This window comes from Accipiter gentilis, chromosome 4 (assembly GCF_929443795.1).
Source record: "Accipiter gentilis chromosome 4, bAccGen1.1, whole genome shotgun sequence".
Taxonomy (NCBI): Eukaryota; Metazoa; Chordata; class Aves; order Accipitriformes; family Accipitridae; genus Astur; species Astur gentilis.
In genome coordinates this window covers 12306322-12324067 of record NC_064883.1, presented here as the reverse complement: position 1 = coordinate 12324067, position 17746 = coordinate 12306322, and the positions used below count along the sequence as shown (strand labels likewise).

General features: G+C 45.7%; 1 protein-coding gene across 2 annotated transcripts in view; it reads right to left on the bottom strand.

The window, feature by feature from the left end:
- Positions 1-17746, bottom strand: part of RAPGEF5 (Rap guanine nucleotide exchange factor 5) — a 163636-nt gene that overhangs the window by 54462 nt on the left and 91428 nt on the right. The window contains exons 10-11 of one of the 2 annotated variants that reach the window (XM_049799001.1): positions 11406-11518; positions 10970-11058 (exon numbers count right to left, since the gene is read on the bottom strand). In XM_049799001.1, coding sequence (XP_049654958.1) covers positions 10970-11058; positions 11406-11518 — 202 coding nt within the window. Of the gene's footprint in view, positions 1-807; positions 896-10969; positions 11059-11405; positions 11519-17746 lie in introns of those variants that run through there. The other variant, XM_049799002.1, reaches the window with a different exon arrangement.

Sequence of the window (17746 nt, the reverse complement as noted above, 5' to 3'; positions counted from 1 at the left end):
TAGCCAAAACCAGTCCCGCTCTTGCTCACAAAAAGACCGAGGCTGCTACTTCCATAATGCCGTGAAACCGTTTGAACTCAGGGCATGTTAAGAAGGATTGCGGGGGAAGGAGGAATTAACAGCATGAGAGTAAATTTAGTTCACAAGGGGAAAAAAGCAGCTTTGAAGACCAGATTTCTTTCAGATTCTTAATACACAACCTCAAAGCACAGGTCTTCAGTGAATCCATCCTTCCACCCTGTGGGCGGGGAATGAACACGCTCTTATATTCCTCAGAAAACGTTAATCTCACAAGAAAATCATTGTATTATAGCAACTTTGAGCACTGGAAACACTGGAATTCAAACCCTGAAGACAGTGCATGAACTGTATTCTTGGACTCAAAAGATGCAGGAAGTATGTCAGGATACAGTTTTATGTTTTCAGCATTCTTATGTAAAAACTCCCCCACTCCATGAAAGCTTACTTCCAAACACATCTGAATTTCAGAGCACCATCTCTGAGTTTTATAACATTACAGAGAGTCTGCTCTTGGCAAGGAGTGCTTTGCTGTATTCTGAGCACAAGCTTCTGACTTATCAGCCATCGCTCTAAGTGCTAATAGCAACACAGGAGTCATTAATGGACAAACACCCCTAGTTATGCCAGCAGGTGGTGAAGCTCTGTGTTGTGGAAGAGGAACACAGAAAGAGAGCATTGAAGACAATGTCCAGTTTTTCTAGAGTCTGCAGGTCAGGGTTTGATAGCAAAAAGCCTTAAGGAGGAAGGAAAGGAGAGCAACGCTAAGTGGTGAGAATGAGTAAATACCTAGGGAAGACGGGAGATCTGTGGTGAAGGGCCCCATGGTTGGGGTTCCCGAAGGACTGCATGGTCTGTGGCTCCTGCTGAAGGAATAGGACGTGCGGACACTTCATAAGAAGCAGCAACGCTGGTATTTCAGTTTTGCATTTCCAGTTCCTATTCTCACAGTTAACTGACCTGCCAACCCACACACCATCTGTTGCTATTCCTCTCGCGCTACTCACTCACAAATCAGGTCTCACTTTTCCTCTACTAGAAACAGCAGCTTTGAGATAACTGTATATGTTTTATAATTAGTCAGTTTCAATGAGCCACATTCTGGGAAAACTTGAAGACAGGGCTGTATCTAGGGGCTGAGAGGATCTAGAAAGTTGTGTCATCTTCACAGTAGGGGTTGTCCTCTCCCTTCCTACATTTCACACTGGGTGGTTTGATCCCACTGCTGCAGGGGAATGGGTCTCCAGTGGACAGACGTCAGTAAGTTACCACAGTTTAGACTTATTTCAGAATTTGGCTAAAACTTTTTGCTAAGCCTTTGACATTCTTACAGCTCACTAGAACCAGTATGACATCAGTTGCAACAGAAGGGAGCTGGCCTGCTTCATCTCCAGACCTGCAGCCGTGGAACTGACCCAACCTCCAGTGTAGCGTTTAAGCCAGACAGGGCATCAACCCAAGCGGTTGGCGTACTTCTAAGATGACATCCCCCTTGCCGAGAGAGATCTCCTTGGCATCACCACTGTGCAGTGACTCAGTTTTCTTTTTTGCTTTTATGGCCCTCAGTGCCAGCCTTCTGACCTGGGAACACTAGTTATTTCTGCTAGATTTGATGCTGACCAGCCACACTCAAGCGATTAGAAAAGGATTCAGACTGAAGTGGAAACTAAGAGGCAACCTCTGCTACTCTTCATAACACTAAAATACAAGCATTTTTATAAAATAAAACCTTGCAAGTATTTTTTTATCCCTTCCATACTCACTTCTTGGCTTAACACCACCAGACAATTAGGAATTATCAAAAGCACCATTCTGAAAAGAGTTCTACAGAATTATTTCTCAAATACACAAACATGTCTCTCTATAATCTCAGCTACTTAATGCATCTGTTAATTTAGAGATATATATGACCATATATCCTTTCATATAGTTGAAATACTTACTCCATTGGTTTGACAATTTGTATCACCTAGACTTCCAATGTCATTCGGGCAAAAGTGGTTTTACAAATAACGGATTAAAACTCTTTAGGGTCACATTAGCCTTCCAGAAGCCTTACCAAATTCCCAGTGTCAAAACAATTTGTCTTCCAGGTACCTCATCAAAATGTTTATATCACCCAAGTCTATTTTGCAGTATAACAAATTAACACATTCTGCTTTTTATGACTTTAAAAAAAAAAAAAAAAAAAGCCTTTTTCACTGTCTAAAGAAAATTATTTATCTTCACCCCTAAAAAAGTTCTCCTGCTAGACCTGCACTTCCCAATTCCTTTCAGCTTAAACCATAAAGATCATCAAAACCCCTCATAACGTCTACAATGCACATCTTCATAATAAATGGTTTCACACTAGGCTTTCATGACAGCTCCTTATCACTTTCTCACATAGCAAAAGGTGACAACTAGCTATAATGAACACAGAATTACAGAGAAGAGACTGAGGAACTAAGAATACTATGATCTAATTGACTATCATATATAATGGGTAGCTTTTTCTTCTGCAAATTTGACTCAAACACAAAACACATTAAACACTTGGGGCCCTACCATTGCCCCAAGCTATTCTTGCACAGCATACAAGAAAATTTATTTAGGTGCCCAAAGATGCCTAGGTGCTCCTGGGCACACTGAAACCATGTGTTTGTCCGATGGCTACCTCAGTTCCTTTTCCTCCTTTCCTTGAAAGGGTCTACTTTGGGAGGCATACTTACACCATGAAAAGTATTTGTTGTGATAAACTGAAAAATATACCATCAGTATCTACAGTGAAAGTCCTGATCATAAAGACAAGAGTCCTGATCACTAAGGATGTTCATCATTCCCCATGCTGCCTCTAGTTTCCCAGTCATTGGATGCAATGGTGAGACAATCCAGGAGCAGCATTCTCAGCTCTGCCTTTCCAAAAGTTTGCCCTAAACAAGCTTTCGTGCCCAAGTGCAAAAGAAACCTTTTTCAGGCTCCAAGTCCTCATTTCCCAGAAATAACTGTCTGAGCTCCTGCCAGGAGACAGCATCTTAGACATATTCCCCTCGCTGGCATTTCCTATTAGCTTAAGCACCGCAGCGTGTGACACGCTGTCTGTAGTGAATCCCAGACATGGTGCTCCTTCTGCAAGCTGATTCAGCTCACTAACGTGACAGAAAATAATCCTACTAAAGGGAAAAAAAAACCCAGTTTCCTTCTAAGACACTTAGAGCTACTTGGCAGAAGGTCAAACCAAGTATAGCAGAAGAGAAGGGGCTACATGGCAATGAACAGGAGGACAACTGGAGGACATTAGATCTTCCCATTTGAGCAGAAGCCAGTGTCACTGCTGGCAGCCTTGGTCCCAATCTCATGCTATCCCCAGCGCTCCTGCTTCTCTTGTCCCAACTCCAGGCCCCACCACGCCATTTGCAAAGCCATTCAGCAGAAAACTGTTCATTCTCTGCTGCCAACTGAACTGGTAATTTGCTCAGTTGTCCTACCTGAAGGAACTTGAATCATATTATAACCTTAGATTCTGATTAGTTGCTTCCAAATTGCAATGTGCTGCATGTGATACACTGGGTCATATCAAAGACACCCATAAAATAGAACCAAGTCTTTGACAGGGGCCGACAAGAGGATGCCCCGAGGAAGAAAAAAAACTAAGAAAAAGACAAATACAGAGTTATCTTTCTCTGTTACACCCTCCTAGCTTCCAGCAACCAGCAGTGTAGACTTTCCAAACTGGAAATTGTATCAACATCACTGCAGTGCTAGAGTTTTTGCCAGGATTTTGCCTAATTTGTTTTTAAACCCTTCCAAACTTTGGGTTCCACAAAATCCTCACAACAATGAGTTTCACAGTTTAGCTGTGCATCATTATCAGGAAAGAGCTTATCTTTATTAGTTATAAACCCCATCATTTTGCTGTTAGAAAACACTTCCCACATTATGAGAAACAATGAATAATCTTTCCATACTCACCTTCCAGACACAATTCAGTCTCATAGATCACCATGTGCCTCCATTACAGAAATTCTTTTTCTATGATGACCAGACCTAGACTATTTATTCTTAGATGTTTTTAATCTATACTTCTAATCACCTTTGCTGACCTTTTCAAGTTTTTTTTTTAGTTCATTTACAAGCTTTCTGAGCTGGGGGAGAAGAAGGAACCATATTCTACATACCATATTACACAGTTGTACAATGGTATAACTATGGTTCTTGCTTGTCTTCTTTCCTAATTGTCCCAAATACAGTTTGCCTTTTTGATCAATGCTGATCAAAAATTTCCAAGAACTATCCACGCTATCTCCAAAGACCTATTTTCTGCATGATATTAGCCAATTCAGCACCTCTGCTGAATATGTATAATAAAGATTTCCTTTTCTCCATGTTAGAAAATGCATTGCTTCACATTTTTCAAACTTGGATCTCATCTGCGATTTTATCATGCAGTCACACAGATTTTTATTCCTTTCATCTTCCTTCAGCCACAGGGCTGGTTTGAGGGGACCCACTCCCAACTCATTTTCCCAGCCCTACACTGTCCCATTCTTACTACTTTCATGAGGCTATTTTAGAGTCGGATCAGCTTTCTGATCTAACTTACCTCGCAGAGAGACCTAAGCAAAGTTTGTCAGCATGATGACAGGACAACAAGACAGCTCAAAAAGGCAGTCAGAGGTTGGGATAATAGGGTGTACAAGAACATAACCTTCCATGGCCACCAAAAATGAAACCATGGCTTCACTTATCATGAGACCCTCAACCATTTAATAATCAGCACATGCTGTTACCTTACTTTTCATCTCGCACTCAGCAGCAGCCAGTCTTCAGTGGTGACTTCTCTCCATTTTAAACACTGACAATTTACTTTTACCTTTCATTTTCTCCTTTTAAGTCATCATCAGCCCTGAAAAGCACCTTCTTCCTTATCAAAAGGAACCTTAAATTTCTTTAAGGACTTTTGGCAAAGGACTTTATCAAAAGCATTCTGGAAATACAAATCTAAGATATAGGCAGACTGGACTATATATACCCTCATACTCCTTCAATTCTTTAGCAGCCCTACAGGATACATAAGATCTGACTTACCTCTGGAAAAAGAATGCTTCCATTCCCTCAGTACAATATTTCTGCACGCATTTCTTCCTTCTACTTTTATTGTACTGCCACCCAATTTCCCAGCACAAAGTCATATCTTTATGCTGCAGTTTTGCATCTAATCAAACTCCTGCAAGCAAGTCCAGCTGCTAAAGGCACCAGTCCTTCTCTCCTGCTGTCACCTGCACATCTCCCACTCCCGGCCACCCTCTCCCTGTGTCAGGGGCAAATTTTGTGCCACTGGCAGATCAAGTGGATCAGGAGACTGATCTGTCTTAAAACTAATAATTTAGTATTTTCTAGGTTAGCATCAGCTAGGACCAGCTTGGTACTTGGGTCTGCTACAGAATCACATGACAGGCTGTAGAGGCACAGAGGGACCAGGGCAGTGGCAGAAATGAGTGGTAGGGGAAGGCTGAGCTGCTTCTTTTGACTACAGCGCCAGTTTATGCTGGAATAATGTATTGGTAAAATGACAGCCTTATTGCTTAGATGTTCCCCAAATAGAACCATTTCTTTTAATTGGCATCACATTTTCCACCTTCCTCTGCCACTGAAGCTGATTTATATGATAGATTACACACCACTCTTAGGAGTTCAGCAATTTCATATCTGAGTTCCTTTAGAAGTCTTTTGGGAGTAACGTCTGATCCTGGTGATTTGTTACTATTCATTTTATTGATTTATTCTAAACCTACTTCCACCGACACTTCAATGTGAGACAGCTTAAACTCATGCTGCATGAAGCAATGGTCCTGTGCAAGAACCTTCCCAGGTTCTCTCACATGGAAATAAATGATTATTTTAGCTTCTCTGTTATTCTTAAACTGATGTTGCTCCATGCACTCTGCTAAACTCTTATTCCTCTCCTATGGGCATGGCAGTAATATGCATTTAGCCCACTCAGTTCACCAAGTTTTCCTAAGACTTTGGGGAAAAGTTTACAAAATCCCTCAAAATTATGACAGACTACATTTCATTATAAAGGACTGCTAAGAAGAAGGGCTAGCAGGCATTTATTCTCTCCATCCTAAAAGCTGGAAGATAGAATCACAAAGTGTTGGGCAAATACTTATTCTCCTTGACATCAGTCCACATGCATCAGATACACTTATGTTGTTTGTGTGGCAGTCACAGGAGTATGTTTTTTAACACCTTTTACTCATCAGTAACAAAGCGCAATGAGCAGAAGTCCTAAAAACATCCTTTATAGTTAAGACACAAACAAACAAAAAATATCAAAAAGCAATCAGATTTTTTTTTTTCCTTGGATTATTAAACAAAAGACAACACCTAGAAAAGGCAGAGCTGTAACCCTTTTTTTACAACACCATTTAGCAGCTGACTATCACCAGCTTATGCAAGACAGCACCATTCTCCTAAAAGGTCACATACAGTTCCGCAGAGGGTGCCATTACCCAACATCAAAGCAGTGTCATTGGTGCAAGCATAGAAACAGAATGGGTTAAACGAAAGTAACCCTTACTACACAGCACTTCTAGGACAAATAGACATGGTCTGAAGGCCCCTCTTAGATGTTATGTTATGATCCTAAAAGCTAAAACTGCTTCTGTGGGACAGGGGAGAGTTCCCACTAATCCAAGGATCATGCACAGTCCCAGATAAGGTGGCACAGCATGGTACAAAGGTCATTACTCCTTTCTTTTCCTATTCCTAAGAAATCCAGACCATACTTACACCTTTCTGCATCTGTTTTAGCTACATCATGAGGATTCATCCCCTTTCTCTCCCAGTAACCCTTCTCCAGGCCTTTCATCATTTGCCATCCTAACTTCCATGATAGCCTGTCTAACAAAAGCATCATGCCTCCCCCCTTACCACAATCCCTTTCACCCACTCCACTAAAAAGATACATCAGTTAAGACTGACACCATCGCGTTGCTCCAGTCATACTGTTCCCCATTTACATCCTGTCTCCAGATCTCCATTTCCCACTGCTTCTTGCTCTGAAAGACCTTCACAAGTCAATCTCTTCTTCTCCCTACTCTTTCCCTAAAATGAATCCCACAGTGGGGATTTAAAAGATGGGTAGTGTCATCAGATGTGATGAGGGAGATTATGTTCTGGTTTGGCAATGTTCTGCTTCAGCTGTCCAAGAGAGGTGGCCCAGTGGCCTGAAGGAAATGGTCTAAGGGATCCAGGAAGGCCTGGAGAAGTAACAGTGGATCACTGTGTCCTTCCAGAGGCTGCCAAACGTTGAATGCAACCACTGCAAGGCAAGACGGTATGTTTGAATAGAGACCAGTCAGAGGATACTCCAAAGACTAGATCAGATTAATATCCAGAGAAGAAAATGTGGCTAATGCCCAAGAAATAAAAGCTTTTGCAGAAAAGGACAACAATTCTGAAAGAAATGTTGTAGGCAATGGGAAGGGATTAGAGATCCTGAGATGCTAAAATTTGGTCTCTTGGAGATTACTTGTTCAAACTCCCATCCTCGATGAGGATTAGACCAGGAGGTATGCCTTGCATCTTCTGCCTGGATATTGACATATTTGAAGTGTCTCACTCTGTTCAATCCTTAAAACCTCAAACTGCCCTCTAAAGTACACACTCAGCTGAACACACCCCAGTGATTCCAGCAACCTTAGAGATGAGTCAGAAAAGTTGTTCATTACAGAAATTGAAAATTTCCATCCATCTTATGGTAGGAAACAAGAACAGTCTTCTTGGGAGTTGGTACATTACAGGTTATAACAACTCAGCGAGATGAAATCTTTCTCCCTTTGAGATGGAAGGCTGGCAAGCCTTTGTTACTGGCAAGCCCAAATTTAAGATGATGCCACAAGAACTTGCATATACTCCCTGACACAGTCATCATGAAAAAAACCCTCAGTCATTAAACAGTTATTAAGTACGTTAAGCTTAAAGAGTCTTGCAAACCTCAGGCTTTCGAGACATCCTCGCCTACAGAAGTCATCTGAGCAATAGACTAGTCTAGCTGTGCACATTGCAGTGTCCTCTTCAGTGCCCTCAGTTGCTATAACAGTGTTCAGCCGCGTCACAGACAATGGGACGACTCTTCAGGTCAGGTCCCCGCTTGTTTATTATAGCAGAGGATCCCGCAGCAGAGTGCTTAAGGTATCTTGCTACAGGTTTAGAGGCGGCTGAGCCTTAAGGCCTGGGCTGGACCCCAGTTAAATTTACGGCAGACCAGCCCCAAAGCTCCCCTTTACTCTCCCAGCTGCAAGCGGTACCTGCTGACTTGAGTTAGAAGATGGAGGATGGCTGGGAGCAATACATGGCGCATCATTCAGCCATGTCAGTGTTCATAAAAAGCGGTCCTCCATGACCACGCTAGCCCCAGGAGACAGTGGTGGGGTTTTTTTAATGACCATAAAGGGTTGCAGTTCTGAGTTGTTATACAAAGGGTGGGAACGAAAACATGCAGAGCACGCCTCCTTGGGAAGCAGTGCAAAGGGTCAAACAGAACAACAGCCCCCTGTGCACCAGCATATGTAAGAACAGCTCTTTCTCATGTTCTTTACAGACACAAATAAGCAAACCGGGTTGGGGGCTGCAGGGAAAGCAGGAGGCCAAGGAATTCATCCTGGAACTGGCAAACCGACAGCAGGAGCAGCAGCTGGGTACAACAACATCGTCCTTTTATGTTCCGCAAAGCTACGCCTGCTAAAACACAAGCCTGTGGGACTCTGCAACTCGACCGTCCTCTGAGATGGGCCAGACTGGAACTACAAACAGCAGAAGAATGTCTTCAGGTGCACACACAAAGATGTACATATGTACAGTCAAGGTCCCACACTTTCTCATGCCATATGCCACTGAGTCTGCAAAACAGACCAGTAAATCCATTACAGGGGCAGCCGCCACATAAAACATTGGGAAACATAACTCCCAAAGTCTTTTATTTTGATGAAGTTCTGTATTACCAGATCAATAAAGTTAGAAGAAAACAGTGTATGATGAACACCCTTGAGGAAGCGGAGGGCTGCTGGGCAAGGTTTAGCACACTTCTTTGTGATGGCAAAAAACTGAAGCCATAGCTACTTTGTTTTGTCCCTGGGATCCAGTTAACCCTGGCTACAGGACACAGCTAATTGTTTCTTTCTAAAAGGAGTTAGGATAAGGCAGAAGAGGTGAGGGGAAGCCAATCAACCCTTAAATACATTACCATCTGCTAACGACCAGACAAGTAGTGGTTTAGCATTTGTTTTGAGAGCAGTTTAACAGCCCCTCTCTATAACAATAAGAACAGGCTTATGAACAGCCTCCCCTTGATGGGAGGGAGAGAGAGCAAAGAGAAAAGAAAGAAAAGGTAGTACACGTGAGGATGTATACAGCATCTAATGCTTTATGTAAGGAGTGCTTTCTATTTACAAGCACTAAAATATAATGCATATCACTAGCGAAAATCTCATTGTTTTCCAGCAAGATTGCGAGCGTATAAAAAAAGATGAAGCAGACTATAAAGACAGGCAGCTAACATCCCTCAATCCGCATACAATAAACATCAATGAGGAAACTTATTCTGGATCCAACATTTGACCTTAAAGGGCCAAGGAAGGACCCTCTCTACACTGCCTAAGAGCTGGCTCAAGTAAATTACACCCAGAACTGGTCTGATCTGTGGAAGGAAAACAATCACAGCCTCTCTCTGCACTAAATATTAATGTCTAGGCAGACAAAAGCAGCGCTAGGAATACTGTAACAATATCGCCAGCAGACACTCTGTATGTTTCTTCGGGGCATTCACACATTAGCACTAGGAATACGCCTATTGTCCCACATTAAACTAATGACTTGTTCCGAGAACCCAATCCTGACGTTCCTCTGGGAATCGCAGATGTTATTTATATTTTCAGTCACTTAAAAGGATTAAAGTGTGTTTATTCTCAGTAATCTCATTTGTGAAGAGAGAGACATACAGGCAGCAGGAGTATGCGTTTTAACCCTATTGGGAACAATCAAATAAATGCACAGCTCCATTTGCAGCCAGCTGCCTTCCTCAGCTCTTCAGTATTCGGGACCTCCCAAAGTCCAACCAGCCTGGCCGCTTTCATTAAAACTATCTGTGAATTGCAGGTCGCAGGCACTTCTGGTAAACTACCCCAGGAGATCCTGGTGACAGCAAGCTGTGCACGTAGCCAAGAGATCCAGCTGAAAATTAAACCGCACGTCAAGCAGCCCGATCAATGTAATAATTGCTCTAGGCTGGACCAAACTCCAGTCTCCGGTTGAAGACACGCAAGTACAGCATCAGGCTAGACGCTGTGCCACGGGTTATGAGGAAATTTATAAGCCGTGCTTACGGAACGGAGGATGTGCCAAAGTACTGGGGTGGTGGCAAAACGAGTAGTTAGCCGGGAGGCTGAAGTGCACAGCAAGTATTCTGATCAATATAATAATAGCTGCAGGCTACGGGGGATGGCAGCCTCTGCCTGAAGAGGCACGGGTGCCGTAGGACGCACGCCGCAGCCTGCGCCGCCGAGACACCAGCGAAAGCCGAATACAACAAAAAAAAAAAAAAAAAAAAAAAAAAAGAGGCTGAAGTTGCCGCGAAGCGTGCGGCTCCGGAGCGGCTTCGCTAATGGCTGGCGCTCCTGCCCGAGGCCGGGCGCCCCGCTTTGCCACCTCCCGGCTGCCGCACGCTCACGGTTTCCTCCCGCATGGCCCCCGCGTTGAACACCGCCGGGCTGGCAGCCGCCTTTCGGCCGGGGGTGCCCGGGAGCGACCCCCGCGCCGCCCCGCTCCGCAGGCGCCGGGACCGGTACCGGGAGCGGCACCGGGAGCGGCACCGGGAGCTTCCCCCCCCCCCCCCCCATTCCCGCCCAGGACCGGGCACAGGCGCTTCCCCGGCCGCCGCCGCCGCCTCCCCGCCGGGCTCGCTCCTTACCCGTCTCTTTGTCCTGGGCGGCTTCCAGGTGCAGGTCGCTGAGGAGATGCTCCAAAATCTTCTCCGGCGTCCCCGACACCACCACGTATCTGTCGGAAAGCAGAGAGTCGCCGGAGTCATCCTCGGTGGAGGACTGCGAGCGGCTGCTCCACTCGTCCTCCTCGTCCTCCTCGTCGATGTACTTGAAGTAAGGCACGTCGAAGGTGGGCAGCGGCCGCTCCCCGCCGCGGCCTGCCAGCGCCTCGGGCACCCGCACCCTGCCGCTCCCCATGGCGCCCCGCTCCCGCCGCGCCCCCCCACCGCCGCCCCCCTTAGGCGCGCCCCCCGGGGGCCATCGCCCTGCCGGGGGCCGCCGCCCCGCCCGCCCGCCCGCTGCCGCCGCGGAGCCCGGCCCGGCCGGCCCAGCCCCGCGCTCCCGGAGCCGCGGAAGCCTTACCTCCCGCGCCGCTCGGGGGCCGGGCTGCGTGACCACACCTTCCGCAGCACCAGCGCTGCGCCGGCCTCCTCCCGCGCCCGCTCGCCGCCGCCGCCGCCGCCTCCATCGTCCGCCTTCCGTGCGCGGGGAGGGGAGGGGGAGGGGGGGGGGGGGAGGGAGAGGGAGAGGGAGGGGGGGGGGGGAGAGAGAGAGAGAGAGCGCGGTCAGTGCCCGCCGCCGGCCGCCCCGCCGCCGGCTCTGCCCGGGCCGGCCTCGCTGCCGGGGGTCTGAATGGGGAAGAGGGGGCTCGTTGCGCCGCGGGGCAGAGAGGGGGAGCGGGCTCCCCTTTGTCGGCGGCGCTCGGCACCGGCTGTTGGATGGTAGCTCGCAGGAGCGGGGGCGGGCGGGAATGCGGGTTTCCCCGGCCCCGAGGTGACGGCTTGTTTAATTCCCGGCCCGTCAAATAAAGCAGGGGACAGGTAACAATAGTCAGAAAGCGCTCCCGAGCGCTCCGGGAAGAACACCTCCCGTAAAGCTTCCCTCCTCCGCTTCCACAAAGGCAACGAAACCAGTGGGACGGGCACGCAGTCTGTGCCTCCCAGCATCTCTCGCAGCACTCCCTGCACGGACCTCCCTCCCTTCCAGCGACTTTTTAACTTGGGAAACAAACACCCCCACAGCAAGTTAAGCCCCGCGCCCGCCCCGCGCGTGAATCTCGGCCGAGCTGCGGTTTGGGCGCTGACTTTCTCCCTCTCGGCCCCCCGAGAGGGAAGAAGGGAGCCGAACAATCATCCGTTTGTGCAGACGCAGCCCGCGCCCCCCGAGCGGCCAAAGCCCGCTGACTGAGCGGCGCAGGGCAGCAGGGCTCGCTGCTGACGGAGCAGGGCGCATGGAAACGCGGCGCGATCCTCCCGGCGGGTTCCGTCACAAAAGAGGCAGCCGTCTCAACGCGAGCACATCCAGTAGTTGCCGTTCCTCTAATTCTGGCCTGGTTTAGTTGTATCGTTCAGTATGTCAGACACACGTATGAAGGCAACACAGGTGCTACTCCAGGGAGGAAAAACCGGCATTTGTGCATCAAGTGTACAGTACCCGGCCGTGACAAAGACTTCGAGTCTGTGGGTGAAAATTGCTGAGGCACAGAACTTGGCAAAATAAGGGAGAGAAACCACTTTATGCTCTCCCTTTCTATTCTTTTATTTCCTATTCCAAGACCCAGTGAGTCTGATTGCTGCTTCGGGTTGTCCCTGGGGTGCAGGCCTGTCCAAAGATGCAGCCCCTGCCCTGAAGAAGTTTTCTTTATCGGTAAACAACATGTAGAATCGATCTATTAAATTTCTGCAAGGTCAGACATACAGGTACTGAGCCAATTAATGTCAGATATTCATTGTAACACTCCCAGGGGACATTACTGAGCGGCCGTGTTACAGGAATACTGATGCATAATTGTAATCTTCCATTTCACCGGCCGTGGGTTTTTGTTGCCTACGTGTTTGAAAAGCTGCAGTGAAAGAAGCAGCAAAAGAGAAAGAGAGGAAGAACAAGAAACAGGTGCAGCATTAAAGCAATGCAGTAACAGGGATGTTTATCCAAACAAATAAATCTCTCCATTTCTCTGTCTTTTCTCTGGCATCCTCTACAATAGCCCCAATCCTCGTTTCCCTGCGCTCACTGACATTCCAAACTGAAGCACGTGTGGGGCATATATGTGATGTATGGTGCTGTATTTGTACAAATCATCTATTTGCACATACACGGGAATGGATTTTTAGCATACTCGTACACATTACATACATGAGCAGCTGGCAGCAAGTCAACAGGGAGCACTGGGAGGGCGAAAGCGCTCTCATACTGAAAGGACATTAACAATGGTTGTCCTGGAAGACGGTCTTCCCCCTTCAGCATCTCTCCAAGCAGAAACATTTTCAAATGTTTGTACTCAAAGTAACTGCATAAAGTGCCCCAATGGTGAGATTTTCTTAAGGCTCTTCCTCTTGTCCCTACCTCTTTTATCAATTTCAAGGAAGAGAAAAATCTATGTATTTTATCAGGAAAGACAAAAATTTTGCAAAAACCAAGGGTCCAGTTTGGATTTTCATTACCTATAATAATTATTTCAAAAAAAAAAAAGGAGAGGAATAGAGAACTTCTTCATTCTGCTATCTTCTGTTAAAAATAATTTCACTTCAAGGGAAGAATTATTATTTCATTAAAATCCCACTTACGCATGATGTATTTTTGTGTTCAGTCAGACCCTTTAATCATACCACAAGTAACAACAATTAACCTGAACAAAGCAAAACACAAAGACAAGTCCTATGTATTTTCCCTATTGTTACAAGTTCCGATTTCACTACCGATATTACTCTAAAATGACATCAAGGCACGCTTCATTTATCGGAATCTTGAATGGTCTGTGAAAGAATTAATTCTCGCTGGAAGAAAACCGGGCTGCTCTCAGCATGCTCCATCTAAATCCAATGGCGGATGAGGAGGAGGATGGAAGGGCCCCCCCCCCCAAGTGACAGCAGCGTGTACTGAAGAGCAAGGCAGCACGGTAGCTGAGCCTCTAAAAGTCAGCAGACGGACTCAAGAGACATTCTCATCATACCGCCAAGGAACGACGAAGCCTCCCGGCACTTTTTCAAACCTTTACGCAGGCCTCGCTTAAGCAACTTGCACCTGCCATGCAGGAGCCCAGCAGCTCAGCGTTACCATCTCTCTTGTTTTTTGGCCGGGCAGGTGAACTGGGGCAGAGAGGCTACCACAGGGTCGTGCCGCAGGTCAAGACCAGAATCGCAGTTCACTCGGTGACACTACACCGGCACCTCGGCTCTGAGCCACCCACGCTGCTTACTTCCCTCCAGCACAGAGGGTGGGAAATGACTCCCAGCAGCCTGGGTCAAAATACGTTTGGACTCGTGCTTTTGCAGAGGTGGGACAGGAGGGTGTAGGTAGAGCACCAGAGGTGCTGCAGAGGTGAATCGCTGTCTCACTTTGCACGTGGCCTTCAGCAAGTCACTCGCGCGGACTATCCCTGCCTCAGCTGTCCCTTCAAAAGCACCGTTCGCATCCTGCTCAGGTGTTATAATCAATCCCTGGTGCGCATTACCCATCACTAGGCAATTTAGCTACTGTCCATGAAGTTCTGTGTGTGCCAACCATTGTATTTCACATTTATTACAGCTTTTAATTAATCGTCTCTTGATTGCTAAACACAGCACTATCAACCTCTATGCCACTTCCCAGCAGGAGTTTCAGGTAAATAGTAAGGCCTTCTGGACACGGTGGATCTTCCGACCAATATTGTGGTCAATTTTCCACTCCTCTCATCCATCTTCCTAATACTGAGATAAGCCATTTATCTCCCGGGTAATATATTTTAACAGCAGACAAGTGCTACCTTCATTTTCAGCATGAAAGGAACCCTGGGGTGGTATAAATATTTATATGCTTATAGAAATGAAACAGCTGAAAGTCCTTGCTTAGCAGCCCTTAACTTGTGCAGGTTATGCTTTGCATAAGTAGGAATATGACCCTCTGAATTACCACTGGGGCAGAAAAAAGCAGAGGTACGTACAGTAGAGTTGAAAAAAGCCACGGCATGCCGGCTTTCTTATGGAACTTATGGAAGACATTAGGTCTCTGGGATAATTGCAATTGGCCAGGAAGAATTCAATCTCTGGCCAAAGCAACCGATAACTTTGGTATCAGTCAGGGATATTTCCGTGTCCCTTGAATTCCTGAGTTTGGCTTTTTAATTAATTAAAAGAGGAACCAACACCCAGAATGTGCTGCCTCCCCTCTTCCTACAAGTAACATCCATTGCTAGAAATAATGTTGAAAAGCTGTTCTACTTTCTAACAGAAAACCCCCAGTATGCTCTACAGCAGACACAGTATATTCAGAAGCCTCCTTCACCGAAAAGAAACTGCATTTTCACGTTATTCCTCCATGGGACAGGACACCTGTGCAAAGATTTATTTCTTTATCCTACCCATTACTGAAGTGCCTATTGGGTTGAAACATCTCTAACTAGCAATGCAAAATAGGCACTTCCCAATGACAGAATTTTTCTTCAACACCTCTCCATCTGCTTTTTTTAAAAAAGGGACCAGACCCAGAGCTACCCCAGCAAACCCCAGATCCAGAGAGACTCCCACATTGTTGGTTCCAATGGGTAAAGAAGTGACACAGCAATTAAGAGATAACCCGACTAAACTTAATGGAGCATGGAGAATCCAGTCTGCAGACAGATTTTCCTGCTGCCAAACAACTGAGCAAAGGCAAAGTGAATCTTCTTTGGGCAACATGCAAGAAAGCAAACTTTACATAGGCTATCTGCTTCAAAATCACATTAAATAACAAAGAATTTGCCTCCTCTAGCAGTTACAGAGGGCAGGAACATTTTGTTTCCATAGCATAATTTGGTAAAACTGACTCAACACAATCAGATAATGCTGATCACTTCTGTCTCTACCTCTTTTGATGCTGGTGCCAGGGCATGCCCTTGAGAGGTATGGGAAAAGGCATACACAAAGAATTCCCGGGGCTGTTCATGTTCTGAAGAGGAGACTGTCCTCCCCTAATGAATCCATGGAGCTTCCCTGCACACACATGGGAATATTTCCAGGTTAAGAGGTGTGAAATACAAAAGGGGAGGCTGGAAAGGGGCTCAGAAGCACGGGTGTAAACAGGCTTCCACTGCAGTGTGGGGAAGGTGCTCAAATAGGTGACAGAGTAGGACAAAAGCCACAAAATAACAAGATCCTCATTTCAGAAGACTGATTGTTTTCCTGGGCAGGTATCATTTTGCTTGGATGTTATCATCAAACTCTGGCACATATTACCTATGCAAAAGAAGAATTACAAGAACATGATAAAGACAGAAAGGTCAGGTCTGAAAACTGGGAAACACTGACTGGTATTCTTTAATTTAGCATCTTTGAATAAGACTTTTTTTTTTATTACTACATCCTGCTCCTTCGCTACGGCTCTGCCTTGTGCAGCATATATTTGAGGACTTGCTGTGGGACTGGGTCAAAGCTGAGACAAAACGTCCTTGTCTGTTGGCACCCTGCTTTACCCACTGCAAAGGCTGGAAGCGCCTACCTCCACAGTGTGACACAGAGGTCCCGAAACCTGCCCACTGAGAACTACCTTGGACACAGCAAAAGTTGCAGAGATACAGTTGCTGTAGCTCAGAGCTCCGTCCAGCTCATTACATCCTACAAGCAGATCCTGGCTCTAACAGCCAAGAGCTATAGCGGGAAAGAAAACCCTTTGCAGCTCAGGCTGAAGCATGCTCAGAGCTTACGAGCCTTCAAATATTAACCTGCAAAGCTCTAAAAACTCTTTACAGAGCATGTACAAACTGCATTTTTTTGGCCTCTAACTTGGGCCAAATTTGGGTGGATATTCATGAAGATGGCAAAAAAACCAAAGACTCTTCCCCAAAGCGATTTCAGATCCCACTTCAGAAGTAAAAGGGCATAAGAGCTTTTCAGACAACTACTGCCAGAATTTCTTTTAACATAGCAAAACAGTATTCACCCCTAATCTTACCCATAGCAGCTTCTGAACCACATTGGCTGCATTTTTCATTAAAAAAATAAATAGGCTGAGGCAGACACCTTTCAGAATAAGTAGATAAGATGCAACAACTCTCAAAGCAATTGAAAATGAAGTCGTGAAATGTGAGGCATTTGCCAATGCTAGTAATGGACAATGAGATAAGTCCTAACTATAAAATACAAACATGTTTATACTACAAACATGAAAGAAGGTTAAAAAAAAATAATCTTAAACCATTCTATTAACACCTTCTCCTGTAAGAGACACTCTTTGAGACAGCATCTATCAAAGACTAAAGATGATTGCCTGCTTACACTTCACTATGTTTTTTCCTGAAATCAGTTATTGTGGAGACTGCAGAATTAGATTTAAAGTCACCAAAGTACAAATAGATGTAAAAAAATGACCCTATTCTTCACAGGCTATTCCTTTTTATTTGACAAGAAAATGGAAATGAACACATCACAATTAAAGTGGAGATGGACGACAATATCTCTGATCTCTGTGGATAATCCATCTCAGAATATGTTGCTGTATTTCAGTTTCGAGACAGACCAAAATCTGCATTAACAGGCTTGATTCACGTTCAACTACAGCAGGAGAAAAGCATTTCAAAGTCATCAGCACAGCTTATCCCTGCTGTATGAGGAGACTGGTATTTCTTCTGCTGTGGTTACCCTCTCTTTATTCTAGAAAGATGAAAATGAAAAATAGCTACTATTCTATCTCTACCTAAAATATCACAGCACAAAACATTGTCAATGGGACTGCCTATTTTGTAGCCAGTT